A 24,037-nucleotide genomic window follows, 5' to 3' on the forward strand; every position below is an offset into this window, starting at 1 on the left:
TACATTGTTTCTATTTTCTACAATTAATGTTTGAATACAAGGAGCGCTTTTGTTACCATACCAGGTACAGTTCTAATACTACCTCAGGACAGTTGTAATGTGCTAAATAAGGCACTATGCCAAACTTGAAATTTATTGACACATTTTATACTCCATGATTGTTTTAAAATGTCTTTAATCCTTGCATATGTATAATTTCTAACACATCACCCTGATACAAGGCATCCTGTGACATGCACACACATGCAAACAAACCAAAATACTAATTTAAAATAATATTTTTGGACTAAATCTACTTCAAAATCATTTACATGGCACAATTCTATCTATCTATCTAATTAATTTTTTTTTTTTTTTTGCTTATCTAAGCTTTCTGACTGAATAAAAGCAACCATGTTTCGTATGTAGTGGGTACAGTTTTAACAGTGCTGTCCCCTGCTGATCATCTTGCATGTTTGCCTGATTTTCTCTGTGATCTTACATCCTAGGATGTCCCAAAATACATTAGTTGAAGGTGGACAAATCAATAATTACAACAAGCAAAGTTTCCTTTTATGGTCATTCAAAAATAATAATTTATTCACAATGAAAGTGTAGTAAGAAAATTTAAATTTCCCCCTCAAAACTGATGTTCTCTAAAAATGTCTCATCAATGTGGACTATGTTTTTCAAATTTTCCACACAGAGAGAGGATGCTAATGTGAATATGCACACTGAAAATGAAAGCTCACACTTGCATTAACAGGGAAATATTCAGTGTTTCAACTGTATCCGGTCTACCCTATATAAGCAACATTATTGCAATTGTCTGGTTTATATATGCTCTTTAAAACGTATAAATGTGAAAAGTCCGTATGAACGGATCAGATACAATATATGTTTCACTAAAACAGTCTGTGAATCAACAGAGGATCTGTAGGGGTCAGTGACGCGCGCAGTCGCTGATAGCGCAGGCGCAGAATGTACTGATGAAGAAAACGCACAGTTTGATTCTCTTCCGGATCAACCTTGTGAAGACGGAGTGCTGGGTCAAATTGGTCGTGTGAGGAACATAATAAATCTGCGATCCACTAGTATTTTATTCATCGCATTAATTCTGACATCCACTTAATCTGTTAAATAAGTCATCTGGTGACAGTTCGTCCTTTTCTTTCGCGAGAAAACTGGTATTTTGGTGGACGCATCGTCTCGCAGTGTGTGGAATCCATGGCGCGGGTATGTGCAGCTAACACCAATCATTATTAGGTTATTTGTCATAACTTTTACCGTATAAATTCTGTTTTAAACGTGTGTTCATTTGTTGTTTTAATTAACTGTCATTACGCCTTGCTCTTAAATCATCATTGATGTGACGTTGGCATGTTTATTTGGCGCAGGCCTAGCTGAGAACTGTTAAAGAAGCTTAATTATTTATTATTCATGTATTTTTTTGTATTATGTTTTTGAATGAGTCTTTCTTTTGCAGTAGTTTTGGAGACATATCTTCGTATTTAAGTGCCGCAATTTAATATCATTGGTGTTGGATTTCCACCAGTTCCGCCGCTTCAAACATTTACCATAGTTACTATAGCAACACTAGTAACTGTGGAAACTATGGTGTATTTATTTATTTTTTATTTTTTTCGGAAATGTTCTATTTTCATACCAAGTTATCGGATTGTTACTATTGCAGACGTAGTTATCATTTCTAAATGTGTTTAGGCTATTATTTTTCATGAGAAATACGGATTTCATTCATAGTAGAGACAGTTAATGGTGTGGTTAATGTGCAAGAACTATGGGACATTTTCATAAAGGGGACTCAGGGTTCCCATGGTCATGGAAACCTTGACATTTTATGGAATTGTGATAATGATAAAATTGTGATTTTATGCCCCAGAAAGTCTATTCTTTATGCAGATCTCCATTCTATCCCCTGGAAAGTCATGATATTTAATTAAAAAATTTAAAAGTCACAGAAATTTCTGAAGTTAATATACTTTTTTTTCCAGCTATGTTCAGCATAGGCTAAAGCATAGTGCAATCTCATTATACTGTAATCACAAATGACCGGATAAATAAATCGGTTATAATGTGTGGGAAGCCTGCGGTCTACATTTGCATAAATCGGGTCTCATCTAACAGTGTCTTGTTTTTCAAGGAGACAATGTCACGTCCACAAACGAGATCTCCTGTATATTCAAGGTATTTAATTTAAACCAGACATTTTGAGTTGGAGTTAAACTTTAAATCATTATTTCGTTGTTCATTGCTGGTATTGTTATTAACAGCATGTCGAACCTCTCCAATATCAACAGAATTCCAACCCTTCATGGGAGGAGAGCAGAAAGCTTCTATGATGGCCAGATACATTCATCAGTACAGTCCGATGCATGGAGAAACACAGAATATGGCAGCAAAGTAGAAAGTAATACTCACTTGAACAAAGATCCCTATCAAGGAGAGCAACATGTTGACCACTGGGCCAAATTTATTGATGCGTTAGAGCATGCTCAAAAAAAAGAAGCTTCACATATGTCCAGATACCAGGTGCAGGGTGATGATGAAAGACCGCCCCATTCTCCAAGAAGGCTGCCTAGGGAGAGGTTACCTTCTCCTGATCATGCACGTTTTGATGTGGAAGAGCGTTACAGGATGCCATCGCCAGGCTGGAACAGGAATGAAGGCCCTGATGCAAATATGGGCAGGCAGGAGCATAGCATACAGAATCACAGAGAATCAAGAGATAGGCCTTATCCAAGACATTCAGAAGGAAGAAGACATGACAGGATGGAATATGGATTTCATAAAGAAGAACATGGTGATAAATATCATGAAAGAGGCTCCTTTTCAGAGAGGTACAAGAGCAAATCACTTTTCCTCTTCATACATCTGACGTTGAGGGAAAGCAACCAAGACGAGAAGATTTGAAGGATTCTGCCACTTTCTCCATCACTTTCTGCGATGGATACAGATTTTTTAAAACTACGTTCATTAAATTTGATGCCTTGTATTTTACATTTAACCACTATACAGGCAGTAACTTAACAGATTTAGTCTTCATTACTCTGTCATTTGTTATTTGAAATGAATTTGTTTCAGTTAACAGTCGTTGTCGCCTTATCAAACTCCTCATATTTCTATACATGCATAAAACATCCGGTTAATTTGTAGTGTTCTCGTAAACTTTGCTCGTAGTTTGATTTTACTGTAGTTTCATTTTAATCTGGTACAAACGTTTCTTGCTCGTAACTACGTTTTAATGTAGTTTCACTCTAATGTTGGACAAATGTTACTTGCTTTTTTAATACAGGTCATCAAAGTCAGATTATATTGAGCATCATCCGTCTTCTAAAGGATTTACAGATTTCGGTCTGCAGGATGAGTACAGCGAACATCACAGGGGCTTTAGCCCTCATCGTGCACCTTTCATTGTGGAGCATGATCACGGATTTTCAAAACAAGACTCGAGGAGCAGAGATCCCCCAAGAACAAGAAGCCGTGCAAGGAGCCGAGATCCACCTAGGAGAAGTGAGACCCCTAGAAACCGGGAACCTCATCAAGATAGAAGAGACCAAAGTCATCATACACATCCCTTACAAGGTAGGCACAGCGGACCACCAAACTGTGACATCCGAGAGAATTTAAGGAAGCAATACTCTTCTTATGGGAAAGAAAGTCAAGTAAGAGAACGATCAAGACATAGGGATCGACCTAGAATGGATACTCATTCAAGATACCCAGAAGGACAAAGGGAATTGGAGTTGAACGATATGAATGAAATCGAATTGAGAACAGATAGGAATAACAGAGAAAGAGACTCTGTCCATGAATGGGAGGAGGAGAGATCTCCTCAAGGGAATCATGGAATGTTGATGATGGGACAACAGGAGGTTCATCAAAGACCTCACTATCAAAGGAATCTAAACACTAACACTGGTCCTGTGCCTCTAATTGATTTCAGTGAACAGGAGACCCTCAAGATCAAGGTGGACATGAGTCGCTCCGTTGGACAAAGCAGGTATAGTATCATTGTTGTACCACTTGGTTCTGGTTGAAAGTTCATGCCTCTTTTCCTGTCCGCTGTCTTTACGTCTTGAAGACATGATGAACAACAGTCTATGAATTGTGAACATCAGGAAGATTCTCTGGAATGTGTGGCAAAGAATGCAGAAAACCTCCTGAAGAGTAATGGTCAAAGAGTTGTACCCTAATTTAATACACAGTGTTATGTATAAACAATGGGTATATTGCATGGATTTATATTGCATGAATTAAAAATCATACCAGAAGAAGCTTGCTGCAAGGATGGGAAGATTTTACATTCACACATCCACTTGAATGGTTCTCTCCTATATTTAGTCAAGGCTCCCAGGATATTCTGTACTGCCCTCTGAAGATCTTTAAAAGAAGGATTTACAGTGTTGTATGGATACTTCAAGATATCCACAGTCTTGTCCCTTGTGGAGTCATATATCAAGAATTGAACCATGTTACTAAAAGCATCAAGTAATCGGATGGAATAAGGATTGACCAGAGTTTTCACATGTATTAATCTTCCTCTGTGAGTCCTATTGCACTGGTGACAAACCTTAATTTCAGCCCATGTAAAATGTTTTGGACATGGAAGCCACCAGCCTGGCTCAAAAATATCAAGAACCTGGACAGCTTGAAGGCCCTGATGTCATGATCCAAGGCTAATAGATCTTCAAAGAGGACTGACAGAAGGACTGCTTTGAAGTCTACAATACAGGTGATCTTACCCAAGGTTTTGCAAAGGTATTTGGAGCACCTACAAACTGTAAAAATCCCAGGTGACTTAAGTAAAGTTGATGAAGATGTTGGTGCAAGGTACTGTGTATTATTTCTTGACCTAAAGTACAAAGCTTTTGGGATTGGATCTTCTATGTTTTGCAGTCAGACATATCTGTGGAAATGTGTCTTCTGGAGAGGATGTGTATTGACATGCCTTTCAGTTTCACACTTCATTTTGAATGCAAGTCAATGGACTGAATCACCATACTTGAAGTAAGACCGGATTTGAAGGAAAACCACCTCTTCCTGCTGATAATTGCGTCATATCTATTGATGATAAAAAGTATGAAATATTTTATATGGTACAATGATCTCCGGTTGCTTCTGAAGAAGACTTAAGGATGGCTTCGCCAATTAACCCAAAGAAAGTTCAGTCTCCGTACTTGCTGAAAGTTAATTTTCGGTTCTTCAAGATGATGTCTCTGCCAAAATACCAGTACCCCACAGGCTCTAAGCTCTATTTATTTATATTAGGACTGTATTGACAAAAGGTAAGTCATCAACAATATAAATTATCAACAACTGGTTTGAAGAAAACATTTAGCGTCATTGAAACTACTTTGATGGCTCAATTGAAATTTGAAGTCGAAAAGGTCTGCACATGTGTTTGCCATGTTTACAGTCTTCATAATGGCTGTCATTCGCTACACATGGTTTCTCCTGTGGCCAAAGAGTATGGACTTGTTTTAAAGAAAGAAGAGGAAGCAGAAAAGCAAGAACAAATTGAAATTTTGGACTTGAATATGCATCTTGAGCATGGCGTGAAGAGATGTGATCCACAGAAAAACACCCTGGCTCAAAGGGACTATTCACATATGTATGTTTTTGTTGATAAATTTGTAACTTACATTTGCATTGATGGACTCGTCCAGCAATCACCCAACAATCTTCAACTGAGTTAATACTGGAACTTGTGGATACAGCAAAGATACTTTGGCTGAAGAAGACACACTAGGTAATGTTTCTAATGTCTTGACCGCACAGCCTTTCTTTCACAACAAAGACAGAAAGCAGAGGAGCATGATTAAAATTCTTTGCTCAAATGAAAGAAAATAAACCAATGGGGATTTTTTCGAGCCACTTTATTTTGGTCCAGCGTTTCGATTCTAGGAATCGGTCAAGGCATCTTAACAAACTCTGAACATTCTGTCTGGCTGTATTGTGTATAGTTACACTGAAAGAATGCAGCAGTCACCTGAAAGACTCTTCATATTAACAGATGCACACTTGGGAAACATGGCAAAAACTTGGTATATTTTAAGGATGTGTGGGACAGGCACAATTAAGGAGGAAGTGGATGCCAAGTTGTAAATGCAAATTCCTGAATAATAACTAGTGGAGGGAGTGGTTGTAATAACAGCACACCACAGATTTGCTATATGCCAAGGAAAAGTCCAGGATCTCAGCTGAACGTGAAGAGTAATGTATCATTATATCATAGTCATTATCATCATATGAGAAGACGAGCGCTCTATGATGATCTTTAAACCCTGGAGATTCTCAAGACTTCAGGAATTTCCTAAAGTTTAAAGCCATTGAAAAATCTGCTCTCTTCATTGAGTTGATTGCCTCAGAGCTTGCCTCGGTTGGAATGTACTGTTTGAGATGTGTTGATGTGATCACCATGTTGACAAAGAGGAACAAAAAAGGAGCTTAATAAAGGATCTTCATTGATGGAGGGAAACACAGTGACAATGAGAGGAGAGGCATGAACTTAGACCTGACATATTTCTTAATTACCATTTTTTTATATCGGCATTTTATGTGTAATAGCAGCGAAGGTTTAGCCCACCTAATTTTTTTGTTTGACACAACACTTAAATTGCAATTATGACTGCGTAGCTATTTTTAAATAAAAAAATGGAATGCATCAAAAGTGCAGTCTTCAGATAAATAGAAGGATACTGCTGAACTTTAAGTATCTTGTGTTCCATATTTGTACTCCTTAATGTGCCACAGTAAATCAACGTAAATTTCCACATAAGTGTAGCACCTTTAATTTCCCTTGAGGAGATATCTTGCATTCATATAAGCGTGCTGCTGGTGATTTCTTCGATAGAAGGAGCTGTATGACTGGTAAAAAGTCAATTGATTTGCATTAAAATAAACATTGCAGTTAAATAGCAAGAGAATTATAATTTTGTTTGAATTTGGTGTTTGTGATTAATATGTTTTTATTGACCTTAGGTCTAAACATGTGTTAAGGCTATATACCTATTCATTCAAAAACACTTTATACACAACTCCAGGAATTTCTTCTGTCTTCTCATTAATTTAACTTTTTAATGGAGGATTTCACAACTGAAATAATTCTTGATATATTGCCTGTAATTCAGTCATTTAGGATATTCTTCAGATAGGCAGTTATCACTGGACTTGGTCAGTGTGGGTCGACAGCGCCTTGACTTCCTGCCTTTGCTAGAGCATTCTGGAACCCATAGGGAACCGGCTGTACATTCTGGGACATTTGCCCAAGAGATCATCACTCTTGTGCATCAAGTCAAAGGTTAGTAACCAATGGATTTGTCTTGTAGCATATTCCTTGTCCTCAATGGAGTTATATTTTACAAATGTATTTTTGTTTAAATGTTTGTTTGTTTGTTTTGCAGAAAATTACTTTAAGGGTGAAGGGATCACACTTAATGATCGGTTTTCAAATGAACAGTATTACTCAATTCAGGATGAGTTTAAGGAAGAAGAGACGGGAAGTGTGGGACCAGTCCTGAATAGGTAAATCTCTACAGCCTCTGCCTTGTTGGAAAACATCAATGATTTGTACAAACCTCAAATTATACTGTTTGTTCTGGAGAGGTGTGCTATTATTGTTTTATGTGATCAGACTTAAGATTTCTCCAAGTAGATGAAATAACAAGTGAAAAAATACCATAAACTCACATTTGTTGGACCCAAGCCATGTCTAGTGAACACAATATTATAAAGACTTGGGAGTGGACATTTATAACATCAGAACACCATGGCATTGTGGTGGCCATTTTTGCATGGGCAAGCATGCAAAAGAAAATGTATGCTTCAGAATATGTATTCTAGTTATATTAATCATTGTATTTTTGGGAGTGGTTTCATTTTTTTAATTTCTTTTTGTAGACCACTTGGAATGTCTTCATCAGGGACTGAGATCTTTTGCAAGATAGGGCCAGAGCCGGTAAGTTAATCTTTGTCAGTCTCATATTGTCACTCCTGCATAGCAAATAAAATAATGTTTTACCAACAGTTCAAAATCTTTTTGGTTAAACTCTTTTTACTGTTTCTGATTTTTTTTTTTTTTGTGCCATTTTTCTATCAAATAGAACATTTTATTAATGTTGGCTCAAATTTGGATTCAAATTTGGATTCTTCTGCTAGATGCAAAGACAACAGCTTGTCCCTGACCCTGGTGACCTCAGGTATGATCTGGAGCGAAGAAGACAGCAGCGACTGGAAGGTGTGAAGATCACCATTGCTGGGGGCAACTTTACTCAAATGGCACCTGAGAGGTATGGACTGAAACATGTTTCCATTAGCATTATCTTAAGACCAGCTTTGTATGTTATTGTCTCACAAATAAACTTTAAACATCATATGAATTGTTTGCATGAATCGGTATCATAATATCAGTTGTGTTTTCAGTAATTACCATCTTAATGAATGCAAAATTGTAAGATATCTTCATCTCTCAATGCATGATGTTATGATATCATTTGAATTATTAATTTCTGTAGTCAAGAGAGTGAGCCTCCCTACATGAGTGAGGATCCCGAGGAGTCGGAAGGGAATTTTGGCTGGTCTGAACAGGCATCTAAACGACCAAGGCATTGGGTGAGTTTAGTCTGTTTCTTGTTGATATGGAACACGTCTATTTTTAAGAAATGTTGGATGTTCATATCATTACTCTCTTGTCTGGTTCATCAGAATGATCCTCGTCAAAGAATGACAGCACCCAACAGACAGAACTTGAATCCGAGGGAGAATTCTAATCGCAACAGTAGACCACATGGAAGGAGGACTTAAAACGGTGGTCAGAAGAATATTTTTGTCTTCGTTGATGTCTTCATTGAAGCACTGAGTGACTTGAAGTTACTTTTACAGACCTTTTTATAGGAAATGATACATATTGTTACACACATTGTTATATATTTTAAAAAGTTTTCTCTGTATTTAGACAAGTGATTCAGTGGTTTTTTTTTTTTTTTTACTTTATATTGCTAACCAATATTTTCTTTTGCAGGTGGTACTTCATGAAGAGAAAGATGACATTTCAAATCTGAGGTCACTTACAGCAGTGTTGTTTTGCCATTACTGTTTTGTTGGTGGTTACTGAAATCATCATTCATTGACTTTTTGTGCACCTTCACCGAGACAACACTACTGGTGCTTTTCGTAATATCTTTTTCATCCATTTTTGATTCCCCCACTAACTTTTGTTTGATTTAAGACAAGTTGTCAATATAGTAAACATTGTTTAATGTTTACTATGTTACCGTTTACCTAACCCTATGCTTTTAGGATCGAAAAGAACAAAATAGGAAATGTTATAGGGGAGGTCATAGAGATTAATGATTAACTCTTACTCCTGAAGACCTAAGCCTAAAGGCTCAACTTTACTTTGGTTTTCCACATGCCGCTACATATCTGACGTAAATTGCATCATCTGCACCGTCCACGCACTGTGTCCGTGTCTGTGCACGCACATGAAGTTGACCATACTAAAGAGTATTGCAAAGCAGTCATAGAGCGCATGCTTTGAACGCATCTATATAGGCTCGCTATCAAGAATATACTAGAATGCTCAACTGTGCATGAGACGTAATGGCACGTGGGCAAAAAGTTTACTGTAGCATAAATACTAGTCCTTTAACCTGCAGTCAACCTGGAACATTGATTTTGATTTTACACTTGTTTGTCAATTGAGCTACAGTTTAGAAACAGTTTATGATTTTTGATAATCATATAGATTCAACTGTCACAGTTGAAGAACGAATTGGCTGAAATATTTTCAGTGCTTGCCTTGTCCGGCTCTTACCTGATATTTAGAAAAATATTGTTTTTATACTAAAATGCACACCTTTTGTTGTTGTACCTACATATTACACAAGATAAATTCATATCCTGTGAATTCCACATTGTAAAGAAATTAGAATTTCTTTTGTAAATAAAATCTATTTGTTCAAAAATGCTTCTGATGGTGTAACTGAACATACTTTTAAGTCCACTTTTTTTTTTTTTACAAAAAAAGAGAATGCAGAAGCTGCTCATGTTAAACATCTTTATAGTAGAATATCTGGTTTATATTGATAATGACGAACCATACACTGACTGTACAGTTAAAAATTAATTCAAAAAGATTACAATATTCACTGTGTTCAAAAAAGTAAAAAATTGTATTAATTACATTTGTCAGGAAAATATAATCTGACAATGCAAAATTGCCCCTAAACACAGTATCTGAAATAACAGATCATATACTACTACACAACTGCTGAAAAATAACAGCAATAACATCTCACACAAAAGGCACTAATTTATCTCAAGTGTGTTAAAAGTGTATCGGATTGCGTTTCAACTATAAATGCAGAGAACTTGCAGTTATCCTCACATGAAGATCATTTTTACTTATACCCACATCTTTCTAGGTGTGTTTGTCCTATATTAACACAGATAGTCACCAGCTTGAAAATGACCTGGAACTTGTTAGTTCTACTTAAAATGGCTCTTTTTTTTTTTAGAGAGGCGTTTGTGGTGATTTCTCACAGATGAGATCAAGTACAGGGCAAAAGTTTGAAGGACACCTCCGCATTCTCCTCCAGAATAATATCATATCGACACATTAGTGGCCTGTTAGGGACAAGAACATATGATGCAATTAGGTAACTGTCAACATTGTGCAAACAGAGAAATTGAGCATATAGCACTTGTTTTTCACAAGTCTCAATTGTAATGCACAAATTAAGGAAGACAAGATGGACAGTAATGGAGAAAAGTATCTTGTGTTGTTATTCACCTGTTCGGCTTTTCCAATGGTGATATCCTAATGCGAAGCAGCCTTATCTTGTAACGTGGCCCGATGACATTTCCAGTTACGATCCGTAAAGAGATTTTCTGAATTGGATATAGATCTTCATCAAACTGGGCAAGTAGTCGAGTGGATGTATACTGTTCAAACCGCAACAGCTTACTGAAAACGGACAAGAAGAGGAATTTGTTTATGGACATTTGTAAGAAATATTATTTCTAAGAAACAACAAGAACATAGGGTAAAATGTTTAGAAACTCATACTCACTGATCTAGCCTGGTTTCTATTACATTTTTTCCATTGTGCAGTCGGAGGATGACCACCCCCCAGCGTAGAAACTGGTTCCAGGTAACTAGGTCCACTCTGTAGCTTGTCTCTGTTAAAAATGAGAAATCAGAAATATTGCACAATCTCCCTTTAAGAAAACTCTTCTGTAATAAGCAGATATAATTTTGATAACTCACTGCTGTAGGGGAGCTCTGCTGTAGTTGAGAAAAAGGCTCTTGTTTGCCCCAACCTCAAGAGTGTATCCCTCCACTGGCTCATGTCATAACCTTAAGATTAAGAACATAGCTGTTAATATTAATCTTCTTTTTCAATAATCAATCAGTCATACTAATCATATTTGTTTTGTTGGCTAATTATTGGGAAAGCTTGCACCTAGAACAGGACAGGAAGCAGGCTTGAAGGTCTCACACTGCAAACACTGGCCACTGAGGAAGTCAGTGTATGAGGAACAGGGATATGCTGTAATGTTACAGGTGTGGTTCAGAGCACAAAGGTACAGGAAAACAGACCTCTGGTGATCACACACAAAGTAAGACTTCCCTGTGGAGAAGAGCACAAATGAGATGAGATCTTAGCCTTGTGGTTAATTAACATCCTTGTTATAAAATCAGTCCCACTGTGTGAATTACAAAAAGCAGAATCTTAATTGCAAAGCCAGGTGTATATATATGGAAACATACTTTGGTAGAGTCATTTCATTATCTTTAGAGCTTTCTGTTTTGGGTTTATTTCAATAGCATTCTATGTGAGCCTCATTCCTAATTTGGATCTCATTTACAGGTTTCTAGATCCTGATGTCTTCCAGATCTTATAAAGACTGACCTGAGAAGATGGTCTTGGGACAGCCAGGCTGATCTAATCCTCCATTGGCATACAAATCAATATGGCCATGGGTTCCTCTAAGGCCAAAGGCTTCCACATGAAACAGAGTACAGAGAGTTAACCGTGAGAGTATTAGGCTGTGTTTAGATTTAAAATAGCACACTTTGGGTACTATTTTTGCCATATTTGCACTGTGCACAATATGTGAGTATGCACATTTGCTGTATGCATGAAAATGTACATATTACTTTTTACAATTTTACAATTTTACAAAATGTGCAGTATACAACATATCCTACTGCGAAGAATACTGTATTCCTCAAAGCAATGAGATTGGTCTTTCATTTCCAATGTGATAAATGACCATTGACCATGATTGTCCATGATTTTTAACATCTTTTTTGGCTCATTATTCAATCAGACAGCCAAATGTTGCCACAAAATCTGATTAAAAATGACAAATAGCCCTGATAACTGAAGAAGACTCACTGAATTAAACATGGCATGTAGTGAGGTCATGTGGCAACAAAATAGCAAACTACAGTTTGAAATGTTTATTGTTGCATACTGTTTGACATACTATTTTTTAAATAATAGGCAGTATACAATATATACTTAGAAGTATGTTAGTATTCCATTTCAAATGTAGCCTTACACAACTACATGTAGATCTTAATATTTTAATTTATCAGTAGCTTGATCACATGCTGTATTATTCTTACAGTTCATATCTGTGTGCAGAACATCAACAAACTGGGCATCAGTTGGATCAAGGCGTTCCTCAGGGGGAACACCAGCAAACATTGGCCCTGCTGGGTCCAGACCTACAGTAATTTAAGTGAAAACATTTATTAGGTAAGGATTACTGAGCAAAACTGTTTAACTAATTGAAGATATTAGAACAGGTTTAGTCTCACCTGTAATTCTGCCTACCCTTCCACCCAGCATCGCCCCAATAAACCCAGCCACATGTGCGCCTAGGCTGACCCCAATCAGGTGGATGGAGTCAAGAGATGCTCCCTCCTTCTAAAAGAAGAATTGAGTTTTGACCACACCCATTCATTTGGCAGATATAATGGAGCAAACAACTCACAACTAGAAAATTGTCTAAAAAGCCTTGAAGATAGATAGATAGATAGATGGATGGATGGATGCATGGATGGATGGATTGATTTGTCAAGCAAACATGACCCTGTGGGCACAATATAATCAAATAACACTCACCTCCATGCTCTCTATGAAGCCAGTAATGTTTGCAGCTGTACGACGTGTATTGGCCACGGCTGTGAAGTAGTTGAGGTTGGCTGCCCCTCTGTTCCAGTCCACTACAAGGATGTTCATGTCCTTCTGTGCTGCTAGCAGGTGCACAATGTGGTTGATCCAGATGGGTGGTGCACCTGTGGGTCGGTACCCATGTATGACAAAAGTAGTGGGTCTGGTCACATCAAACAGGGGCTCTTGAGTGAAGTTATGGTGGGGAAACTCTTGACCGCACTCTAGGTTGGTGCGGGTGTAGAGGAGTAGACGCACATACAGATTGGTCCCCATGAATGACTCGTGGAAATCCAGATCAGTGAAGTTGTCGCACTCACTGTCCTGACCTACAGACAGAAGACACTGATTTACTTGTCTGGTGTGTATGAGAGAGATTATGCTGTTAATTATTAAAAACATGAATTATTGCATGTTATACCTTTTCTTTTTAGATAGTTTTGTGTGTGTGGAACAATAGCTAAGACAGAAGAATCATCATATTTTTTGCACAGCTCTATGGAATACTTCATTCTGATTGGTCAATTGCAGCATTCTGCATGCAGTCATTGTATGTAGCTTGGCTAGTTTCATGTTTCTAGTATCACTCTGCAGTCTTTATCTTACCCCTCCCCAATCCCCAACCCCACCCCCACCCTGACCTTCAACAAACATTCCTGTGGTCACATATAAGTATACACACACAAACACAAAAAAATAATAATAATAATTAAAAAAAAAAAAAATATATATATATATATATATATATATATATATATATATATATATATATATATATATATATATATATATATATATATATATATATATATATGAAAACAACCACACTGTCTTTTTCCAGAGCAGCCTGTATTTCTCCTGAGGTTACCTGTGGGTTTTTCTTTGTATCCTGAACAATTCTTCTGGCAGTTGTGGCTGAAATCTTTCTTGGTCTACCTGACCTTGGCTTGGTATCAAGAGATCCCCAAATTTTCCATTCTTAAGTGATTGAACAGTACTGACTGGCATTTTCAAGGCTTTGGATATCTTTTTATATCCTTTTCCATCTTTATAAAGTTCCATTACCTTGTTACACAGGTCTTTTGACAGTTCTTTTCTGCTCCCCATGGCTCAGTATCTAGCCTGCTCAGTGCATCCATGTGAGAGCTAACAAGCTCATTGACTATTTATACACAGACACTAATTGCAATTTAAAAAGCCACAGGTGTGGGAAATTAACCTTTAATTGCCATTTAAACCTGTGTGTGTCATCTTGTGTGTCTGTAACAAGGCCAAACATTCAAGGGTATGTAAACTTTTGATCAGGGCCATTTGGGTGATTTCTGTTATCATTATGATTTAAAAAGGAGCCAAACAACTATGTGATAATAAATGGCTTCATATGATCACTATCCTTAAATAAAAGACAGTTTTTTTGCATGATCAGTCATATTTTCAAAATCAATGCCAAAATTTCACAATTTCTGCCAGGGTATGCAAACTTTTGAGCACAACTGTATATATATAATCACACACATTTAAAACTATGCTACTTTCTCCACTGTTTCTCCCAGAGAGCCCCCCCAAAAATGCCAAATAGCTGCCCCATTTCCCATGACACCTGCTTGAAAGCCGTCACCCTCCCCATCTCTGCGCACCACTCCCGAAACGAGGGTACTCCAGCTGACTTCCATCCCCTTAAAACAATCTGTCTGCCGATCATAACACAGAATTATCATAGTTAAATTTTGGAATACAATTTATTTTAATAACATTAACCTTCCCAGTCATAGATAAATGTAATGAAGCCCACCTGCCCACATTGCTCGAAAACCTTTTTATTAAGGAGTCAAAATTAACTCTAACTAAATCAGACAAATTTGCTGGGAATAAAATGCCCAAATACTTAATGCCTTGTCTGGGCCACTGGAAGGTGCCTGGCTGAAAAGCCGTTACTGGGCAATACACTGTCAGAGCCAAAGCTTCGGATTTAGACCAATTGACTCTGTATCCTGAGAACTTAGAAAAGGAATTGATAATTCTGTGGAGGCAAGGCAAAGATCTAGAAGGGTTGGAGATGAATAATAAAATATCATCTGCGTTAAGCAAAAGCTTATGCGCCACACCTCCTGCCATCACCAATGGAAAATCATCCTCCTTTTTTATCACGGCTGCTAATGGTTCCAAAATAATCTGAAATTAATACATTTGTTTGTACCGCCACTAACCAATAAATGTACTCCCAAACCCATACATTTCCAAAAAATAATCCCATTCTACCATATCAAATGCCTTTTTGGCGTCAAGTGAGATGGCAGCGACCGGAGTCTGATCATTCGCCACTGGCCACATGATATTGATGAATCGAATTATTTAAAAGCATTATAAAAATCAATGGTCGAGGTAAAAATTTCACCACCAGCAGATTTCACTGAGGGAATGGTAGAAAAAGACACTCTCTGCTTTATATATCTATCCAAAAGCTTCCCTGCTTTGTCCCCTGACTCAAAGTATGACTGTCTTGCCCTGAATAGCCAAAACTCCACCTTCCGTGACAAAATAGTATTATATCTGTATTTCAATCGGGTCAATTCTCTGAGGCCATCAGACGACATTCGGCGCTTCAGCTCTGCCTCTGCACTTTTAATATTCCCTTCCAACTCCACGAGTTCTCGTGCTTCGGATTTTTTGGTGAATGAGGCATACTGTATTATTTGGCCCCTAAGAACCTCTTTAAGTGCCTCCCGAGCCATGCCTACAGAGGATACTGAGGACCAATTGGTCTCCATATAAACATTGATTTCAGCCTTTAACATTTGTTGGAAATCAGGATTTAGCAAAAGGGATACATTAAAGCCCCAACTATATGATTTCTTATTCTCCATATGTGGCAACACCTCTAAACACACCAGGGCGTGAGCTGAGATTAAAATGTTTCCAATTGAGCAATCAACAACAGATGAAATGAGGGACTTAGAGATATATATATATATATATATATATATATATATATATATATATATATATAAATCTATTCTAGAATAAATCTTATGGACTGATGAAAAGAATGTATAGTCCCCGCCCGATGCGTTCAAATGTCTCCAAATATCTATAAGACCAAGATTTTTACACATCCTGTGAAGCGTCCATGTTGCTCTGGGGGGCTTACACACTTTTGCTTCACTATGATCAAGGACTGAGTCCATCAATAGATTAAAGTCTCCTCCCAATATTATATCATGATGGGTGCCAGTGGCTTGCAACATCACTTCAAGATCTATAAAAAATGCCCTGAGTTAGGTGTGTAAATATTAGCCAAAATCAACCTTTGCCCCTGAATTTCTGCTAAAACAATAATGACTCTTCCTAATTTATCTATAATCTGTTTGAGACATTTGAATTGTAGATGTTTATTTATCAATGTAATGACTCCCCTACTCTTACTTGAGCCAGCACTAAACAAAATATGTCCACCCCATGTCTTCCCAACATTTTCAGCTTCCTGCTGGGAAAGATGTGTCTCTTGAAGAAACACTATATCATATTTCTTATGTTTAAGAAAAGAAATAACCTTTCTTCTTTTTATGGGGTGCCCCAGCCCATTCACATTCCACATGGAGAGAGACAATCCGCTCATAATAACACTTGACATTTTGACATATTAGGAAAAATAGATTGTGTGTCAAAAACAAAATTATAAAGACCACATTCCAACATTAGTGCAACAGTCAAACCCTGAACTTCCTCCAGAACCAAACAAACAGTACAAAAAAAATGTGCACATTAACCCCGTGCTGTCCATCCCTTTAAACTCAAACAGTCCATGTACGCCTACAAGAACCCCCGCGATAACTTTACCATCGGATTGCTCAAGTCCAATGTCTCTATACAAATTTTGTGAGACAGAGTTACACAACAAAAGATAATCTATAAAACAAACTCCAGCCAATAGGTGGAATAAACACAAAGAACATGTAAATTCATCCACATAACTGTTCCGAAGGTGTGTTATTCCACAAAACAAACTCCAGCCACTAGGCGGAACCAGCACAAAAAAAAGAAAAAAAAAAGGCGCTTAGTTTCCTCAGACAGTCAAACGAATGTTCAGTGAGCTGGCCCATTTGGCTGCTACATGAGTGCAACAAATGACTTAATCACTCCAATGTCTTGCAAGAAATACTCCACAAAACAAACTCCAGCCAATAGGAGGCATAAGCACAAAGAACGTGCAGATTCATCCACAAAACAGTCCTGAAGGAGTGTTACTCTACAAAACAAACTCCAGCCACTAGGCAGAACCAGCACAAAAAGAAACAAAAAAGGCACTCAGTTTCCTCGAACAGTCAAGTGAATGTTCATTGAGTCAGTCAATTCAGCTACAATGTGAGTACCACAAAATAACTTACTCCATTTACTTTATGAAGGACATCGCTTGCTGGGGACATGTGAGTTTTTAACAGCCATCCTTAGCATCTATTCTCAATTTGTCCGGGAACATCAGTGTAAAAGCAACCTTCTGTTGATGTAAGATTTTCTTGCATTCCTTGAATCGATCACGTTTCTCTCTTGTCAAATTCGCCAAGTCTGGAAACAAGAAAATGCTGTGGTTCTTCCAAAAAAGCCTTCCTTTATTCCTCGACTCGCGTAACACCAGATCTTTATCGGATGATCTCAGAAATTTGGCCAGAATTGATCGGGGCCTGTCTCCCTCAGTGGATCACAGAGCCGGAAGCCTGTGAGCTCACTCGATTTCCAGTTTGTGACCTTTAATGTCAAGCATTAGGTTTGGAAAGAGCCCTTCCAGGAATTTCACCATATCCTGACCCTCTTCGGCTTCAGGAACTCCGACATTATTCCGCAGGCTACGGTTCTCCAAGTCCTCCAACTTCTCCCAGACACACTCCAAATCCACCTCGGTCGCCAGCGGATTAGCAGCTAATTCCCTCTCCAATGACTCCAGATAATCGATCCGTTTCTCGACATCCCCCACTGTTGTAACCACCTCAGAGAACTTTGCCTCCATGGCAGTGATCGATCAACATATTACAGCAAGATCCTCCAAGTCAGCAACGACCTTCATCAGTATTGCCTACATGTTCAACATTTCTCACTGAATTTCCCTCATTTGTCTGACCAGATTGGCTCCCTGGCTCGAGGCTTTCCCAGGGATATCAGCTTGAGCACTTAAGTGTCTTTTAATGTCTCTAGAGCCCAAGGATTTTGAATTCTTTGAAATATTGTCCTCCTAGAACAGTTATGGAACAGAGTGTATCGAATCTCATCAGTTTATGTCATTAATAGTGTTAAAACTAGCAAAGTGTGCAGAGCTTGCCGTTCACACGTCCGAACCTCGCATGGCGTCACGTGACTCAACTAGAATCAATATTTAATGTCTACTTATTTATTTCTTTGGTAAGTAGTTGTGCAAAAAAGTAGCCATGTCATTATCACAAAATAAACCCTGACAAGACCATCCTGATGATCACCATGATCATCTTGACAAAGCCAACATGCTGTTATTCTACAAACTTTATTGTTTTACAAATACCTAAACAAAGACCAAGATTTCTGACTGTAACTCCTAGAGTTTTCAAGCTACATCCACAAAACTTGGCACAGAACATTAGACTGTTCTGGAATAGTCTTTTCTAACTGATCAGACTTACAGTTTTCGTACAGCGGATGATTAAAACTGGGGAAAATCCCATAAACTTATATGGACGAAATCCTACAAACTTGCCGCAAATCTCCCACTCATTATTTTTACATGCAAATGAGCTTGCGATTCCCCGCAAATGTTTGCCAAAAGTTTGCAGCTCTTCCCCATTAGTGGTGAACCTGCAGCAAATCGTTTGATGATGATGAAGAGTTTGCCACAAAGCTTATTTGCATGTGAAAATAATGACTGGTTATTTTTGTAAGCGAATGTTCAAAAGAGCCAACGGAAGGCTTGCTAATTTTGACTCCAACTGTCAAAAATTAAAATGTAAACAAACCCACAAAAAACCTCTGCTTTAAGTTGCTCTCTCTCTCTCTCTCTCTCTCTCTATCGATCTATCTATCTGTCTGTCTGTCTATCTATCTGATGGTTTATGTGACTATGTGACTGTCTGGCTATCTATGTTTTTCTAAGTGAAATGTCTACCATTAAACCATCAAACATAAAAATGTATAACTATTTTAAACTCTCACGCAAAATCCTGAAATCTGAACACACTGATTTATCCACTGTGAACTAAGCCTGTGTATAGCGACCCAGTTTCCATTCATCATAGTCTCCTTTATCCCCACTAAATATAAAAGATTCATCCTTCCATATCTCTCCATCACCCTACATAACAGCCTTCTGGTGATCCTGCAGATCCTTAGATCATATCAGATTTTTTCACCTGACATTGTTTTGAAGAATATTACACACTATCTCTCAGGGTTTTCCATGGAGATTCCCCAGCCTTGGAGGTGATCTGTGCTCTGTAATTAGTGTGCACGTACAAAGCACAATTGGATCAGGCTTCTATAAAAAAAGCAGATCATCCCACCTCTCATTCCACATGTTCCTACCATGTCATCTTCCCCAATAGAAAGATCTGAGATGATTATAGGTGTCAATCTCCTGAGATGGAAGCAGGTGTATTGTTTTTGACCTCAATCCCCCTCCCCCTACATACATTGCCTGGCCCTGAGCTGACCCATGCCCTCTATCAGCCTGCTGTGTTATGTCTGCCATCTGTAGGAGTTACTGATTACACAGGTCACATAAATAACATTGGTAAATATAGGCTACATAATAACCCTCATGTTGAGATTGACTTTACTGTTTTTACTGTATGTTTGGGGTCCCGGAGTCCCCAAGACAAAACAAACCTCTTATTTTTCCTTTTGATAAGTTCCTCTGACCTAATCAAATCTCAGTAAGCAGATATTATTAAAGCTTCATGTCTCTATTTTACATATTAATGTTGTTTCTGTTTGGGGTCAATTTGACCCCAGCAAAACACATTGTAGAGAAACACAATACTGTAAAAGAAACCAAACAACTGGCAGGAGTGTATCTCTACAATGTGTACATCAGTCAGAGAATCTAAGCCTGTGAAAATTCTACCCATTTAAGTATTATGTCTGGGGTCTCTGGGACCTCAAACATAATGTAACATTAATGGAGGACACTTGAAGCACATTATCATGTTGAAATTTTGTTTATAATCAGTTCTCATAAGATTAGGAAGATTCAACCTGATACTTTAATGTCAAGTATATTTTTGAGCTATTAAAATGGTCTTGGGGTCTCTCACCTAACCCCAAACACAGTATTGTTAAAGCTCATCACACAAGAAAATGCATATCTAAATACTTCTGAACTCAAGTCATTTAAAAAAAAATTAAGTCACCTTCAACAGACAGGGAGAGTCAACGAATCAGACAGCTAACCAATTTAAATCTGTGTAATCTATTGAATTAAGGCCTGTTCTGTCTCTTACCTTTACAAAGCATAAAGATGCTCACCAAATTCAGGAAATGCCTCAGTGACATCCTTGCCAGGAAGTGACAGAGAGGTAGACAGGGAAAGATGTGAGGGATTTTAAGAACACTAAGAAATAACAGTGGAGTTCATGTAGTAAAGAAGAGAGAAAGAACAAGGGATTGCCATGGAGGAGGGGTGATGGGCGTGGTGAAAGAGATTGGACGAGATCACAGCATACTTGCTCTGTGCTTAGTGTGACTATATGTAATTCAGCTGGGCAGCTTAGGACTTTTCCAGAAGACTATAGAAAATCACAAAAAGGATGATTTGACTAACAAGACTTTATTAAAGAAACTGAATCAAGACACAAAGAAAAAGTATTTGAACTCTTAAACTCTAGTATTCAGTGGCTGTCAGCTGGTTTTGTTTCAGGACCTTGATTTTATACAGGATGGCCTTTATCAAGTGGCCACTCAACACAGCACCAGAATTGTTTATTGTACAAAATTGTCCTTTAAATAAAAAAATGAAATTTATTCATATTACCATGAACCGCATAAGCCCATGTTTGGTTTCCAAATGTCTCTTGAATTTCAATGGTTTCATGCTCTCTGCAGTCAATATTCACAGCATGCTGCCTTTCAATCTATCCGTTCCACATCAAGGGGCACAAGGTCACTTATAGATGAGGTGTGGTTCTCTTACCAAACTCCAGTGAGAGGGCCACATCAGCAGGGATATTCATAGCATAGCACAAGCTGTGACTAACCAAAACATACCCTGCCAGCAATACATGTATGTAATTTTCACATTGCAAACGTATACTGTAGAAGAGCAACACTGTATAGTTAGAGACTGGGTGTGTGAGAGTGCCCATTTTTATGATGTAGTAGTTTCAGGGAAGCAATAAGCCAGGATACTTGCACAGTCCATCTCAAACTACCCTTCCACGCTACCCTGGTGAGTGTTTTATAATCTTGTTTCCTCTAAAATTATGTCATGCATGAAATTACCACTACCACATAGCTTGTAGTCTCACCAACTAACTTTACACCATGTTTTAATGCTGCCTTCATATGTGCTATCTGACTTATCCTACTTCCCACTTCTGAAGTGGTAATTATGAGTATGTCGCATTCAAGTGCTTTGTTGCTGGAAAAAAACAACATTCATTCATATATATTTCTTGAAGAACTTTTATTTTGACACAATAAAAAATATTACTCAGCTTGCTGACGATAATGGATTTTTGGTCAAATACAAGCTCCTAATAGCCAATCCTGATGTAGGAGGCGGGACTTGTCGGGGTGTAAAAGCAAGCAAGCAGTCCGAAGTTCTGAGCGCACGCAGAGCGCATACAAGGAGAGAGAGCGATTGAGATCTTGCACATGCAAAAAAATTATTAATCTTTGCAAGAAGATACATTGCTTTACAAAACTGAGTTCAAGCGCATGCAAATAACGTTTTGTGCACTCAAAAATATCATCTTGCGTGCGCAGAACTTTTTTGTGCATTCAAAATGATATCTTGCGCATACAAAATTCTTTTTTTGCGCTCAAAATGTCAACTTGCACGCACAGAACATTTTTGTGCGCTCAAAATATAATTTTGCACCATCAAAATATAATTTTGGCACATATCTAACTCCATACACTTGAAAGGCACATAATCTCAGAGTTTCCCAGTCGTAATTATGACTTGAGGGGTCATTCACGTGCAACTTCCGAGTGGGAAACTCGTATTTACGATAATTCCGATAACTGGTGAAGGCAGCATTAGTTGCAGGTTCTGTTTGTGTGTGTGTGTGTGTGTGTGTGTGTGTGTTTGGAGAGGTTATACAGAAGTGCGGGTGTAGTAGCAGCAACAAAAATTACTGTGAGAGACTATTTAGCAGAGATGGACAAGTGTGCAATTTTACATAGGGAAACAGTTGAAAAATGACGTGGAACATGTTCGACGTGAACGGTCCCTAACCATTTTGTTAAACCAGAGACTAGCAGAGAGGGGCCACTTCCATTAAAATGAATGGGACATATTGGAACGCCCAATGGTCAACGGATGTAGAAAGGAAATCCCGCCTTAAAGAGCCAATGACCTTTTAGATACAAACATCACCTGTCAATCAATTCTTTTTTTTCTTTTCTTTTTAGCATGATCTGAGGTATATACAGTATATATGTATATATAAAAAGCACAATTTATGATTCCAGTGTTGTCAGATTTTACTGCTGATTTGAAATTTGTTCTTTGATCATAACGCTGACCAACTGTTTTGGAGATTTCGGTCTTTCCCCATTCAAGTAGACAAGAGCTACACTTTCATGAACGGAAATAGCTTCCCAAGAGTGTTCCAAAAATGGCCGCCAGTGGACTGACTTGCTCGAAAGACTTTGGTGTAGTTCAAGCAAAGTTTTTTCTCTCCAGTCTTTATTAGTAGTTATTGCATTTACACTTGGACTTTTTAAGTTCAACTCTGTTATGGCGAAAATCACATGTAAGTAAACTAATGTGGTATGATGATAGCTAATGCCATTATTCTACATTTTTGAACTGATCTTCAACCCGTAACATTTAAGTCCAAAACATTTAAAATGTAACAGTGATATAAAGATTTAGGAACTAGTTTTCTTTGTATAAAGCAATGCATCATGGTTCGTCTCTGTCCTCCAACAGGTCAAATGCAGATCACTTACCATGACGTAATTAAGGAATGACTTTATACTTTCAGCTGTCTGTTTGCATTAAACTCTTTCTTTAGTTATTCAGAGAATCAAGTTTTTGTTTATATATTTGTGAAAATTGTTTTACAGACATTTTTATCTGTGGATTTCAAATATCATATCTAATCCTCCTCCTCAGCTTCTTGAATTGAGAATTAAATGGGCTAAGAATTATTTTGTGGCTTGTAGACTGCAGAAATGAGAGCATTGTGAGAGTGTGTCTTAAGGGTTCAGGGTCAGAACAGAAGCTCTACACGTCTATGTGAGGTTGAATCAGATTAGATAGCAGATTACAGTAACTCTACTAAACTGTTCACCCAATTATAGGGCTCACTGATCATGACTCATTAAACCAATTTTGTCAGTATCAGAGCAACAGATTTAAAGTAATTATTTTGCCATGACAGTGTTACAGTCATATTGTCATGTAGCATTGAATTTATACTGTAATATTTCTCCTCAATTTGGCATGCCCTATTCCCAATGCTCTCTAAGTCCTCGTGGTGGCATATTGACTTGCCTCAATCCAGGTGGTGGAGGACGATTCTCAGTTGCCTCCGCGTCTGAGACAGTCAGTCCGTGCATCTTATCATGTGGCTTTTTGAGCATGTTACCGCGGAGACCTAGCGTGTGTGGAGACTCACGCTATTCTACGTGGCATCCACGCTTAACTCGCCACGCACCCCACT

The 24,037-nt window shown here is 37.9% G+C and overlaps 2 protein-coding genes across 5 annotated transcripts; one reads left to right on the forward strand and one right to left on the reverse strand.

Annotated features, from left to right (window-relative positions):
• Window positions 1–985: 985 nt before the first annotated feature.
• LOC127432123 (BCLAF1 and THRAP3 family member 3-like) lies at window positions 986–9,967 on the forward strand. 2 transcript variants are annotated; one of them, XM_051682939.1, is made up of 11 exons: window positions 986–1,215; window positions 2,141–2,184; window positions 2,298–2,837; window positions 3,293–4,000; window positions 7,131–7,300; window positions 7,404–7,524; window positions 7,900–7,957; window positions 8,158–8,288; window positions 8,514–8,610; window positions 8,704–8,809; window positions 9,020–9,967. In XM_051682939.1, the coding sequence occupies exons 1-10, from the start codon at window positions 1,207–1,209 to the stop codon at window positions 8,800–8,802; spliced, it is 1,977 nt and encodes a 658-aa protein (XP_051538899.1). In that variant the 5' UTR covers window positions 986–1,206; the 3' UTR covers window positions 8,803–8,809; window positions 9,020–9,967. The 2 variants fall into 2 exon arrangements, 1 of the variants encoding a protein (XP_051538899.1); XR_007895699.1 differs by lacking the exons at window positions 8,704–8,809; window positions 9,020–9,967 and having other exon boundaries at window positions 8,103–8,288.
• Window positions 9,968–10,077: 110 nt separating this feature from the next.
• LOC127432128 (lipase member H-like) lies at window positions 10,078–20,790 on the reverse strand. 3 transcript variants are annotated; one of them, XM_051682952.1, is made up of 10 exons: window positions 20,645–20,790; window positions 13,140–13,516; window positions 12,833–12,941; window positions 12,638–12,739; window positions 11,916–12,005; window positions 11,466–11,633; window positions 11,270–11,359; window positions 11,073–11,181; window positions 10,793–10,966; window positions 10,078–10,626 (listed from the first exon to the last, which is right to left on the reverse strand). In XM_051682952.1, exons 1-10 carry the CDS (start codon window positions 20,694–20,696, stop codon window positions 10,551–10,553), a joined length of 1,347 nt encoding a protein of 448 aa, XP_051538912.1. In that variant the 5' UTR covers window positions 20,697–20,790; the 3' UTR covers window positions 10,078–10,550. The 3 variants fall into 3 exon arrangements, with proteins under 3 accessions (XP_051538912.1, XP_051538914.1, XP_051538913.1); XM_051682954.1 differs by having other exon boundaries at window positions 20,670–20,773; XM_051682953.1 differs by lacking the exon at window positions 20,645–20,790 and adding an exon at window positions 17,573–17,719.
• Window positions 20,791–24,037: the final 3,247 nt, after the last annotated feature.

Source organism: Myxocyprinus asiaticus, chromosome 41 (genome assembly GCF_019703515.2).
Source record: "Myxocyprinus asiaticus isolate MX2 ecotype Aquarium Trade chromosome 41, UBuf_Myxa_2, whole genome shotgun sequence".
NCBI lineage: Eukaryota > Metazoa > Chordata > Actinopteri > Cypriniformes > Catostomidae > Myxocyprinus > Myxocyprinus asiaticus.